Source organism: Lampetra planeri, chromosome 42 (assembly GCF_965212315.1).
Source record: "Lampetra planeri chromosome 42, kcLamPlan1.2.h2, whole genome shotgun sequence".
Classification (NCBI taxonomy): domain Eukaryota; kingdom Metazoa; phylum Chordata; class Hyperoartia; order Petromyzontiformes; family Petromyzontidae; genus Lampetra; species Lampetra planeri.
The window spans coordinates 3,059,595-3,072,801 of NC_136148.1; the positions used below are offsets into that span (position 1 = coordinate 3,059,595).

At 45.8% G+C, this 13,207-nt stretch overlaps 1 protein-coding gene across 2 annotated transcripts; it reads left to right on the top strand.

Moving 5' to 3' along the window:
- Positions 1 to 1,020: 1,020 nt before the first annotated feature.
- On the top strand, positions 1,021 to 10,398 carry LOC144732308 (uncharacterized). Of its 2 annotated transcripts, XR_013588174.1 has the most exons (3): positions 1,021 to 1,703; positions 4,813 to 4,907; positions 8,707 to 10,398. XR_013588174.1 is itself a non-coding variant. In XM_078613772.1 (2 exons), exon 1 carries the CDS (start codon positions 1,262 to 1,264, stop codon positions 1,673 to 1,675), a length of 414 nt encoding a protein of 137 aa, XP_078469898.1. In that variant the 5' UTR covers positions 1,031 to 1,261; the 3' UTR covers positions 1,676 to 1,703; positions 8,707 to 10,398. The 2 variants fall into 2 exon arrangements, 1 of the variants encoding a protein (XP_078469898.1); XM_078613772.1 differs by lacking the exon at positions 4,813 to 4,907 and having other exon boundaries at positions 1,031 to 1,703.
- The last annotated feature ends 2,809 nt before the right edge of the window (positions 10,399 to 13,207 follow it).

The following is a 13,207-nucleotide window of genomic DNA, read 5'->3' on the forward strand; positions in this document are numbered from 1 at the left end:
GCCGCCGCCGCATATCAAGAATGCGAACGCGCAGAAATAGAGACATTTATTTAACGTCAATACAGAGCCGGTCATACGAGTTGCTGTGTGTGAGTCTATAGGAGCCTCCGTCAGTCAATACAATATACTGTGGATTTATTTAGCAACTAGACCTCAAGATAGCGGACAGAAGCAGTGGGCATATTTATTTTATATTATTTGGTTCATGGATCCTTGCAATCACGAAAACTTCAAATCTAGAATGACATATTGATTTTATAGATGCAGTCAGTCATTGTACCTGGACGTGAACACATGTAGAGTAGACAATCTCACACGCATGCGGAGAATACAAGGAAGGTACAAGTCTCGACTTGAATAGGGGTATGGATTTGAAAGCACGGATTACGAGTTCAAGGGAGTTCTCGCTTATGGGAGTGGCAAACGATGAATGTCATCACTACTGTGTAAACATGAAACCTAATATTTAACTAACAATGTAAAAAAATAACTTTTGGAGACCAACGTAGAAGAAATTTTCTTGCCAAATCATAATTCCCCGGTAAAGTCACCTAGAAGGGAAATAATAAAATAAAAAAATATATATTATTTCCCTTCTACGTGACTTTACAGAAAGAACCAAGAATATAAGTTATAGACTCTTTGGCTTTTTGAAGCTATTAACTTACATTTGTTATCATGTTACAGTGTATATTATCTGTTATGCTTCCATTTAAAACGATAGTCCCATGTCAGTGTTAACGTTTTTTTGAAGCACTCAGTATAACAAATTACGGTTTTGGCCAATAACCCTTTGCAGTATTTTACAGCACATCATTTCATAATCTAGACAAATACTTTTACATATTCTCTTTTTATTATATTTCTCCTTTTGAGGCAGTGTTATTGACCAATTTGTAAACAACAACAACAAACAAACAAAAAAATAGTTCCGCAAAAATCCTGACCGCGTGACGTCACCACGCCCTATTTAAACCGCGCGATGACGTCGCCGTTCACGCGCGCGATGACGTCACCGCAGCCGTCCAACATTACGTCGTGACGTCATTACGTTGGCCGCACCCCGCAGCGCGACGTGACGTCAGGAGTTGTCCGCGTGACGTCACGGCGAGGCGGGCTTTGTTGTTGTTGTGGGTGTCCCACGTGCTCGCGGAGTAGGCGGAGTAGGAGGAGGAGGCCGTTGCATCCCTCCGAGCGCCGTCTCTTTGTCTCGGCGCGCAAGCAGCAGCAGCAACAACAACAACACCAGTAAGCAAGCGCAATGCCGTGCGACGACGAGGACAGCAGCGGCGGCAGCAGCAGCGGCGGCGACAGCAGCAGCAGCAGCGGCGGCAGCGTGGACGAGCTGGCGACCCGCATGGCAGAGTCACTGCGGCTGAAGATGCCACGAAGGGCCGCGGCGGCTCAGCGAGCCCGCGCCGCCCCTTACCCGGCTCGCCGCGAGCCTCCTCCTCCACCCTCCCTCGCCGGGGGTGCCCTCGGTGTGCCGCCGGCGGGGGGGGGAGCCTCCCTCGGAGGTCTCCCTCCGGGGTCGGCGTCCCCTGGGCGCCCCGAGGAGCCGGAGCCTGAGCCGGAGACGCTGTCCGAACCCCGCGATGTCCTCCACGAGCTGCTGATGAGCGGCAATTTGATCAAAGAAGCCGTGAACCGACTCCGTGCCACGTGTCGCGCGTGAAGGATGCAGGCGAGCCGGAGTTGTGGAGGTGAAGGAGTCGTGTTTCGTTCGTTGGTTTGTTCGTTCGTTCTCCATCATTCTGTCGTCTTTGTTCATTCGTTTCACGAGAGCTTGTTAGAATTATAAGATGGTGATTTGTGAAATGTTGTTTTTCGTATGCTTGGTTTTTTCGGTAAAGTCACCTGATGATGATTGCTTGTGTTGTAATCGAAACGTCGTGAGAATTTTATTGTTTTATTTTTTTTATAAATGTTTTGTTTCCCCTTCTACGTGACTTTACCGAAAGAACCAAGAATATGAATCCCTGCAGTCAGGAAAGCTTTAAATCGAAAATTAAGATTCTTATTCAAATAATCTTAAGAGCCCTATTCAGACAAAGGTCTATTGGAAGAGGGATCTGGGATGCAAGCCAAAAACATGTTTCAGCGTACGATGAACAACAAATGTAACGAAACATTCAAACAGAAAAACAATCGTATTCTTGGTTCTTTCGGTAAAGTCACGTAGAAGAGAAATAATAAAATAATAAAATAAAACATTATATAATAATAAAAATAAAACGATAAAATTCTCACGACGTTTCGATTGCAACACAAGCAATCATCATTAGGTGTGAAACCCACAGCAAGCAAATTGTCTTGTTTTTCGCTTGCTGTGGAAGAAAATATTGCTGTGGTTTTCACACCTGATAATGATGGCTTGTGTTGCAATCGAAACGTCGTGAGAATTTTATTGTTTTATTTTTTATTATTTTTTTATTTCCCCTTCTACGTGACTTTACTGAAATAACCAAGAATATTAATCCCTGCAGTCAGGAAAGCTTTACGTCGAAATTTAGTTTTTCGTTCATTTATCTGTTCATTGCATTCTTCATTCACTCATTCTTGTTTTGACCATTCAACCGTTCTTGTCATTGATTTACGGTCGTTCAGTTGTCGATTGTTTTTTCTTCATTCACATTCAATGGATGCATTGTTAATTCACTCATTGATTCGTCACATTTGTATTAACTCATTCATTGCCTTGTTTATTTGTTCATTCATCGGTTGACCTTGTAAGTTCAGTCGATTAGTTGTCTTGTTCATTCGTTCACTCATTCCTTCGTCGCCTTGTTCACACACTCGTCAATTCCTTAATTTCCCTATGCTTTGCTTAATAGACCAATGTGATCGTTTGTTGATTTGTTAGTTCATTTTGCCATTCCGTTGGCCATTCACATGTTCAGTTATTCTTTTATCCGCCTATTCAATCGTTCATTTAGTTTTGGTTGGTCAGTTCCTTCGCATGTTAAATTGTTCATTAGGTTTTTATTTTAAATGTAAGGTATTCTCCCTGAAATATTGGCCTTTCATCCAACACGTGGATAAATCGTGGCCCAAAAATGTTGACGGTCACGACGCGATTTGAGTCATTCAGGCATTCCTTAAATCTCCCTCCCAAGATGGAAAAGTCCCCTGGTGGCCTTCCCATCACCTTTGGGGTGGGAATCGCCGATAAGAAACAAAATAAATGTTGCGTAATCTTCTTCGCTTCCTCTCTCGCCCATGCATTTCCTCTGCAGCGTCTTTCACAATCATCGCAACTATCAAGATGTGCCTGCCCCCCTCTCCCCTTGCCTCCCTTTTGTCCACCGCTACATCACGAGGCCATCTCCCCCACTGCGTTAAGGATCGTGGGTGGGGGGGGGGTGATATTTTGACCATACTTCACCACACCGGTCCACGCGTAGTGTTGCAGAGACACGGGAGCCCCCCTCAGTAACGGGACAGCAAGTACCGTGATTATAGAGGGCTTCTGCTGCCAAAACGTGGCACCGTTGCGATGGGTTGCCCTGACAAGGGGAACTATTATATCCATGTTCAAGTTTGCGTAGCTTCATAGATCTCTGATGATGGCCACTGTCCGGCTTCATCCGGTGGCTTTGTGCTGTAGCTACAACGCATTAGTATTTGCAATCCAGAGGTTAGATTCGATCTCGACACGCCGCGCTTGGTGTTGGTTGTAAACGCGGGTGGGGTGCTTGCCCACATCTCCTCTGAGTTTATCTGCCGAGTGTTGAAGGCTGGACCCAAATGCCCCCTCTCACATCCAGGTGGTGGGCCCCTTCGTAGCTCCCCAAGGCCGTAGCCATGGAGTCAACATTGGGGGGGGGACCAAATCTTACAGGGGGTCTGGGGTCCACCCCCAGAAAAGAAATCTAAATTTGAAAACTAATTTCCTGCCTAAAATATAAAAAAATTCACTAACAGGGCATGGACTTTTTATTTATTTTTAACAATAATGTCTCTAATAGTGTATTTTATTACATTGCTGTTTTTTCTTGTTTTTTTACCTTGTTTTATTGTATGTAATGGCAGAGATTAGGGATTCATAAAGTACAACCATAACCACAATCATATTTAACAGAAATCTATGCATTGTTTTATGAAGACAAGTCCAGATGTTGTGGCCAAGGTTTTAGCAAATTGTTGTTTTTATTTACATAGCATCACAATTATTATGTTTACAAATATTTTTATAGCAATATATTGGGGGGGGGGGACATTTTGAGCATATTTGATTATTGGGGGGGGGGATGTGTCCCCCCCCCCCCCCAATATCTATTGTAATTACGTCCTTGTAGCTCCCTATAGTGAACTCCACTCCATCAGCAGTGGGCGAGAGCAAGCGATTGTGTAGGGCTTCACCTTTGTCTCTTGTGTCATTATTAGCAGCAGCATGTCCACTTGCTCTAAAAATTACAACTCTTGTAATCGGATAAGAAGAAAGCGGGAATTGCCCCAATTTAGAGCAAAGGGCTCTGGGTAGATCGATACTTTTAAGAACCCATTGTTGTGTTTTGCCAACCCAATGCTGGCTGCACGTGTCTCCACGCCATGTCGGTTATGGGGGAGTTGTTTGACCATACTTTATACCACATTGCTCAGTGCAGGAACCAAACAGATGAGAAAAGAAAGTGGTTATGGACAGGGATTCTTTGCTCGGAAGAGATTTTTATTTATTTATTTTAGTTTCATCCACGCGCGGTCAAGAGACTAATGACGGGGAGTGCCAGCCGGGGGAGTGAATGCGTCCGACAGGACATCCTCTGCGGAGATGGAGCAATGAAGCCGGCTCGTGTGTTTGTGTGTGTATAGGCGCTGGACCCATTTTTTTGCATCGCTCAGAGCTGCGAAAGATCACTGTTCAGCTCGCGGTTGGGCTTCATCCAGCAGTGGATATATCGCGGCTGGTGAGAAAGAACACGGATGAAAACGGAGATCGCCTCGAAAGCACATGAGCAAGCGTAATGGGTTGTAATAATGGCGTCGATAAGCTCTTGCTGTAACCTTGGCCTCAGGGGACGTGTGACAACTTCCCGATTCTAGTGCGTATGTGTGCAATGATGAAACACGGATTGCATAACAAATCTTGCTTTATAGCCCCCTCTATGCTGAGTTTGTATCCGATCAAATCGCTTGCAACGTCGTTTAAGCCATCATCGTCATACCCCAGAAGCTGAGCATGGCCGGGATGGGTTGGTCCTTGAGTGGAGGGCCACCACGCACGACAAGTGCCGCCGACTGTGTTTGGCTATGGGGCTGCGTGGTGGGTGAAATGCATTGTTGTTGTTGTTGTGCATTTGTCTGCTCTCTAGCCTCTCTCCTCCCAATCCTTCGTTGACCCACGCTGATCAAACGTGGTGAAGTGTGGTCAAATATAACCCCTTCGCAATGACCCGCAAATTGTGCGGGGAGTCCCTCCATCCAGCAGTGAATGGACGCATGGGCCTGTGCCGTGTACACGATGAGCTGTGACTCCGCGGGAGTTTTCTGTTTTTTTTTTACGGCGATGAATTTTGGAAGGAAAACGTCCCCTCGGCAGAGTTTGTCACCAAAAATTGCCTGATAGCAATTATTAGGAGGCAGGCGTTTCAGGCGAATAGAAATGCTTCCAAGCTGAGAGTTGAGCAATTGAATGATTGTAGTTGGATATTGCACATTTTACACTCTGGGGTCCTGATGCCTGATAAAACTGGAGACTTTTAAGAGTTAACATGTGAACACTTTGAATTAACATGAAGAAATTGAGTGTAAAAAAAACCCCTTTTTTTCAAACTAAATTTATCAAATTTGTGCATGTTGCTGCGAATGCAGTCAACAATAATTATTATCGTGACAACTTTGATTGAACAACAAAACGAAACGGGTATTACTTAAAAAAACACAACCGAATGTGCATCGACTCTAAGGGGTTAATTTAATTTGTTTTAATGCAGTTTTTTTTAAAGCATCAATGGAAATTAACAATATGCTGTTATTACATTGTGGCGCAAACGTCACAGTATATTTAAAATAAAAAGAATAGAACGTGACAACCCTTACTAGTTGGCTGTGTCGGGTGGTGACGGATTTTAACGACACATATATATTTACGCAATCTCACCCAAAACCCTCTATTATGGAGAATAGAACTCCAAATTAAAAAAAATAATGTCGCTTTTTGCAACAAGCTGTAGGTTTGCTGCATTCGCTATTCCATCCCTGTCGTTGCATTGCCATCCGCTGGAGTATTGAACACGAGAATTCCCCAGCGGCTATAAATATTCAAACAAATAACAAAAATGCAGACGCTGCAAAAATACGCAACTACTTGCAATCGGAGATAACGATGAAAAAAATAACCGAGGTGCAGAAGGAAATTAAATAACAAAAAAAACTTGACACTTTAGTTGCAAAACCTAAGAGGTCGCGTGTGGCGTAGCTTTGACCTCAAAGCAACACCATCTCTTCCTGTCGACTTCTCGTAATTAGCTGACCAGTCCGGCCTCTGAGAACTGTGAGGTTGGATTACTTCTAGGAATGGGCGGCTGACTCAACACCGCAGACCATGTGACGTGCGAACGTTCCCGCCGCTACCACCACCACCGCGCCCCCGGCTCAGTGGTGCGGAACATTGCAAACACCGTTAGGGGACAACCGTGAATGAACGTAGTTCGATCCCGACCCTAACAATGCCTGCTGTATATTTGGAGCTTGCGTGTCTCTGTTTCTCGCCGTAGTGAGATGTTAACGACCTCGCCTGGTATACAGGAGGTCTAGGGTTCGATCCCGACCCTAACGATCCCGACCCTGACGATGCCTGCTGTATATTTGGAGCTTGCGTGTCTCTCTTTCTCGCCGTGGTGAGATGTTAACTACCTCGCCTGGTATACAGGAGGTCGAGGGTTCGATCACGACCCTAACGATCCCGACCCTGACGATCCCGACCCTGACGATGCCTGCTGTATATTTGGAGTTTACGTTTCTCTCTCCCTGTGGTCGTGTGGACTTTTCTCCGTGTCCTCCGGTTTTTCCCTCCACATTTAGAAACGTGGGTTTTAAAGAGTATTTGGCTGCTATATATTTCCACGTGATGAGCCACTTTGTTAAACCATCATTTGTGGCCAGGTCGCTTCTGAAAAAGAGCTATATAGTTCAGTGGGTCTTACCTGGTAAAAGAAAAAAAATATTTAAATACTTTCAACCAATGGTGCCGAGTTATTTAAAGTTTCTCCACTCCCTTGCTTGTGTTGTTTCGCTGGTTTGTGTTGGCTTTCACACTTGCGTACGAGCAGCCTTGCACCTGTCGGCATTGTTCCATTGAACGTGTTTGTGTGTACGTACGTATGTTGACCTTCTTTCATACTGTTCGCAGCCAACCGTGCTCATCGAAGGTGCGTGTTTGTTCGTCTGCTCAGTTATCTGAGATGTAATGGAGGGCAGGGGCGGCCCTGATAAAACAAAAGCACTGACAATGCATTTTGTTTTAATCAGGATATAGAAACGTATTGTTGACTCGTGTGTCGTTCGCCTACGTGGAATGGAGGGCGCAGGCATCAAAAGTGTGTTTTTTAATTGATTCTCACAGTAATTGGTTTGCTTCCCAACACATTTGCGGTTACGGAAGCACAGAGTCACTGACCCTCAACGAGTCAGAGGAAGCAGTTCGTAATTAAACCGGCGCATGCACATTTATATTCTTGTTTTATTTTTCAAGTACCGTTCATCCACATCCCGAATAATCCTTCCACGGATTATAATCAATTATGGAGAGTTGACCGTATACACACACTGAATTGTAAATATTACGGATTGACGAATATAAAGTTCTAGTGGATTCCCATCGTTGCAAACTTTAGAAATTCAATCTCATCAGGTGGAACGCCTCATTAAGTGTTTCCCAAGGCAGGGGACCGAGGGGGTCAGAGGTCAGAGCAGTGAGCCCAGCATCACTAAGATCCTGGGTTTGAATCTGGGTTTCAGCTGCCCTGATTAAATTGCCTGGCCACCAATGACTGCACATAAACAAACAACATTACATTTGGTTTTGCACTTAATTTTGAATACACTTCCAGCTGTCAGAATTAAAAACATTAGTTTTCTGCAACAACAACAAAAATAATTCTCTGTAGCAGGGCATGCGGCAAATTGCAGAGCCCGCCCCCCCCCCCCCCCCCCCACTAGTTTGTCAGGACCCTTGATGGGATCACAGAGGTAGTTCTGCTTTACTACCGTTTTCCAACACGGGGGTCATGCATTGCTCCCTGAGATTTCTGAATTGATTGTTCACCTCATGCCCCCACGATACCATTAACCCACTGGAACTTGAAAGCCCCCATTTATCAGGAGGCGGCTGCTTGGGTTTGAACCTCTCCCCCCCGCCCACCACCATCTCAGTTGTGCAAGCTCCACCACTGATCTGTGAGCCGCCTGGCCATCTCCAGAGCATGTTCGTGTTTTGACCATCTCTCTTATCACGCCGCTGTTGTCAACCCAGAACAAAAAACAAGTTCCGTTGAAACCTCTGCCAAAGTATCTGTTCCTGACCTCTGACTTTTTTGTTGCCAAGTCAGACAAAAAGGAATATTTATAGATTCCACAGTAACGAGACACCAACATGTGGGCTCAAATGTTTTGTCAACTTTCGGAGACCGGTTTGGTTTTAACTGTACTCGTTCTTGCCAGTCACATTTCTAACGTAGCTCTCCTCTCTAATTTTGTCATCCGCAGGTGGCAGATACGGAACGCCTGCGACATCCAATATTTATTTTGTAAACAACCGTCCGAAGAAGGATCACCGTGTCGTCGGACACGTTGGCTCTCAGCCACGAGAGGCTCCTGCAAAGTGATTGGACCAAGTGCACAACTGTGTGATTTGTTTTTAAATGCAATTTTTAAGAAGAACTTGCAAGCCCTCTTGTCAACAGCACTGCCAAGACACCCGTGGCCCAAAATGCGCCCAAGACATCGAGCGGACCGAATACGCAGCACATTCCGCGCAGCGCAAGTGCACGCTGAAGTCTCAGAACTGCAAACACAAATGGTCCAGAAGGCACCGATATTTTGCCGTCGTCATGATCAGTATTTTTTTACCATCATAAATATCACCACGATCAATCCACTGCCGAACGAACGCCTCCCCAAGCCGTGACCATCTCAATGTTTTGTGATGTAGCAGTGTGATATCTTAACTGTATTTTAAAAGCACTCTTTGGGCGATCGGTCGCGTCTGTGGCACCCGGAGTGTGGAACTTTCTGCCCAAAGGTTGTCACTTTGGTTCATTTGGGGTCTTCAAAGTCACATCACCTAAAAACATTTCTAATGAGAAGGGAATTACCTATGTTCACTTAACCATTTATTGCACAACCCCCTTCCCCCCCCCACTGTCATCGATAAATAACACGCCTTGAGATTGTATGAAAGGCGTTATGTGAGCCGGTATCTATTCTTAAATGTCCCGACAACGAGGGGTTGGTTACGTTGTAGGCCGTGAGAAGCAGTACAGTAAAATCCTCTGTTGTGACCTACTACTACGCTCCCACATTCACGCCCCTCTCCCGCCTTGTCGTGTCGCGTACGCTCACGGCACTTGGCTTAGCCGAGCGCACGCCACGAAGGGACGACATCCTGCGGCGGGGCAAGTGTATGGGAAGTTGTACGCACGTTATTGCGTGAGATGTTAACCCCCCTCGCCTGGTATGCAAGGAGGTCGTGGGTTCGATCCCGATCCCGACCCTGACGCCTGCTGTATATTTGGAGTTTGCGTGTTCTCCCCCTGGTTGCGTGGATTTTTCTCCGAAACGTACGTCGGCAGTTGCTATAAATTGTCCACGTGGAGAGCCACTTCGTTGAGCTATCGTTTGCGGTAGCCAGGTAGCATCTGAACAAGACCTATATAGCTCAAGTGGGCCTTACCTGGTAAAATAAAAATAGTAAAAAAATATAGTATCAGCTGTTTGCCGTTTTTAGCCTTAAGAAATGGGACCTATGTTGTGGGCTTTCTAGAGGCGAAGGAGCTAATACTTTTAGCACCCGCAGGTACACACGCGAATTATCTATTAGTCTTTATTTGGGGTTCTGACCTCGCTAGAATGGCAGTAATTAACGTGTGAATATTTAGGAGTCTTTTACTGTTACCGACCGACCAACGGGGCCATGTCGTCTTTGTTGCCAGTGATGTGCATTGTCGCGCCGTGCCAGCGGGATATTTAACGGTGTAACTTGGTCTTGTGATGTCATACCGTTGTTGTGAAGCGCAGGGTTTCAAGGCCTGTAGCGTCATGCCTGCTTGTAAGACCACAGCAGCACTGAACTTTGAACGCTCACAACCTCAGCGGTCTGATAATGTGATTCCGGGTGAGCGATTCGAGCCGAGGATTGATTCTCTTCGGTGTTGGGTGTTTATAAATCCTTTATATTAAGTTCGCTTGCTTGCTTAGGACCGTGCAAATCTTTCGGTCGTTTTTTAACCCACTTCCCGTGATCCAATCGAGCTGACATTTTCCACACAGACTCGTTGTGCGTGACAATTAATGTTCGTGAAAAAATATTTCCAAAATTTTACACTTTTTAGGACAAAAATATTATATTTAATTACCAATTGCTTAATGGTGCAATGCAATCATCTGACCCATAGGTGGCAGCCATCTCAAGACAGAGGACGAGAGGACTCTAGCCGCCACGTATATAAAGGATTTATAGTGAAAAACTTTGTTTTTACGGGTTATACTTAATTACTGCCTCGGTATTCTTTGTACAATAGCATATCTTTAGATTTGAAGCTTTCGTGACTGCAATGATTCATATTCTCAGGTTTTTTCGGTAAAGTCACGTAGGTAAAAACATTAAAATTAATGAAAGTAAAATAAAACAAAACAAAATAAAATTCACGACGTTTCGGAGGCAACACAAGTCTCCGTCATCAGGTGGGACCGTCACAGCCGAATTAGCTGCATCAAGACTTGATGCAGCTAATTCGGCTGTGACGGTCCCACCTGATGACGGAGACTTGTGTTGCCTCCGAAACGTCGTGAATTTTATTTTGTTTTGTTTTATTTTACTTTCATTAATTTTAATGTTTTTACCTACGTGACTTTACCGAAAAAACCTGAGAATATGAATACAATAGCATATCATTTTTTTTGTTACCCACAGAATTTGCACACGTAGTAAATGCTCTATTGTTATGCGGTACAGTTCTGTAGAATTTCGGTGAAATGATCCACATGCCTAAGAGACACCAAGCGGTCAGCAGTAAGGAAAAACACCGTCACCAGAACTTTCCCCATCTCTCCCAACTCTCATTCGTCGTCTCGTTGACCCCCGCCCCTCTCTCCAAAACGTTTTGGTTTCTGCTGCCTCTGGGAAGGAATTTTTGGCGTTGCCGGCTGCGCGCAATTTGAAACGTAACGTAGCCCAGGGCTCCTCCTCCTCGGATCTGTTCAGCTTGAAGGTGCAAGGCCGCATGGGAGAGGGATGCATCTGGGTTGTAACCGAAGCGCCTGCGTCGTCGCTGAGACTTTACGAGAACAACGACAACGAAAAAAACCATTCCGAACTCTGCAGGGAAACAAAAAGCTACGTTTTGAGATGTTTTGTATCGAATTTTCTTTTTTTACTCGTGTAATTTAACTGAACGTTGCTGTACTTTTTTTCCAGTACAGGATTTGCACTACATGCAAATCGCCATTACGACACGGTGCGTACTGTTATTGTGTTTTATTGTTACTATCAATAATAAGTGTTTATTTAAAGTAAAGTGAACGATGGATTTCGAAACTAATCTTTCCGAGTTTTTAAACAACTGCGGCAGTCGATGCGTGCTGACGCTTGCCTCAACAGCAGCAGCAGCAGCAACCGCCACCCAGATAAGGAAGTTTTTCTTCCCACTGCACCACATTTATGACAGGTCGCACTGCAACAGCTCTCCCGATGTGTTTTCCTGTTGCGACGCGCGCTGTTCGGCACCATGCCCGGGACAAGGTTCTGATTCGTGCGCTGGGAGCTTCTCGGTTCAGTTCTCCCCGAATGAAGAAGATCTTCCGTTGCGTGGCGCGAAAGGCTTCGGACGCCGTGCCGGACGACAACGTGGTACACAAGCAGCACGCGGCACAACACCTCGAGAACGCGTCGGGAGAGCGCAGAGGGTTTTCGTTGGCCACTTTTAATGCCTCGCGCCATGGCTAGCAACAAGATCGTCACCTGGTACCTCGTGCAAATGATGACGACAAAGAGTCCGCCCGTGTTATAGCCTGCACGGGCTTTCGGGGCAAGTGCTGTTAGCGGGCACCTGTGAAGGCCGGCGCGGTGGACGAGCAGGTGGGTGGCCAGCACCACGCCCGACCGCCTTTGTCTCTCCAGTGGCGATGTTTACACACCGCACCAGGTACTTACTTGAGGCGGAGTCGACCTAGGGCAGGCCCAGGACCGGTTCCGATAATCGTCACTGGTGTTGGCCGTGAGTGTTACGCGCGTTCGTAGCGCAGCGCGCGAACCGGCTACATTACCGCTCCCCGCAACTGGTGCACGAAGACTCTTCCCCCCATAGCCTTAAAAGACTGTTGGAGCAAAGTGTTGTTGTTCGTGAGCACCATGGAAAGCCGGCACAGCAAACACAGGGGGTGGGTGGCTAGCACCACGCCCCCGACCGCCTTTGCACGCACGCACGCAGCAAGAGTAACGGCTGATAAAGCCAAAGCCATCTCGCCAGGCAAATCAGCTGGATCTGGTGTAAAGGCACATTTATGAAAAAGCGACAACCTCTAACACTGCCCTTGTAGCATAAAAATGTTAAAGTATCGTGAGGTGGCCCAAGTGGGTTTGAACCCTTGAGCTGGCACTGCTGAAATGCTGGGGTTTGAACCCAGACAGCTGTCCAGGATTTAATCAAGTCTTCAAGTGTAGTGAATTAATGGTCTCCGTTGGCTCACCAATGGCTGGACAACGAAAAATAACCGTGCACTTTATTACGTGGTTTTGTACTTAAATCTGGCTACATTCCAGCTCTTGGTAATTCAACATATCGGCGGGGCTGTCCAGTGACTATCGTTATCAGAATATTTATTCTGGAGGAATCCGATGAGCTATAAAGATCTTTTTCGCAGATGTCCAGTGGGGCAGGGTCAGAAAGTAACAAAACAAGCAAAATACAAACACGATAGGTTTGCCGAGTAGAGAAAAGGTGAGTAAATCAGTAGAAAATAATAACTCTTTAATTTTACCAGGTGAAGC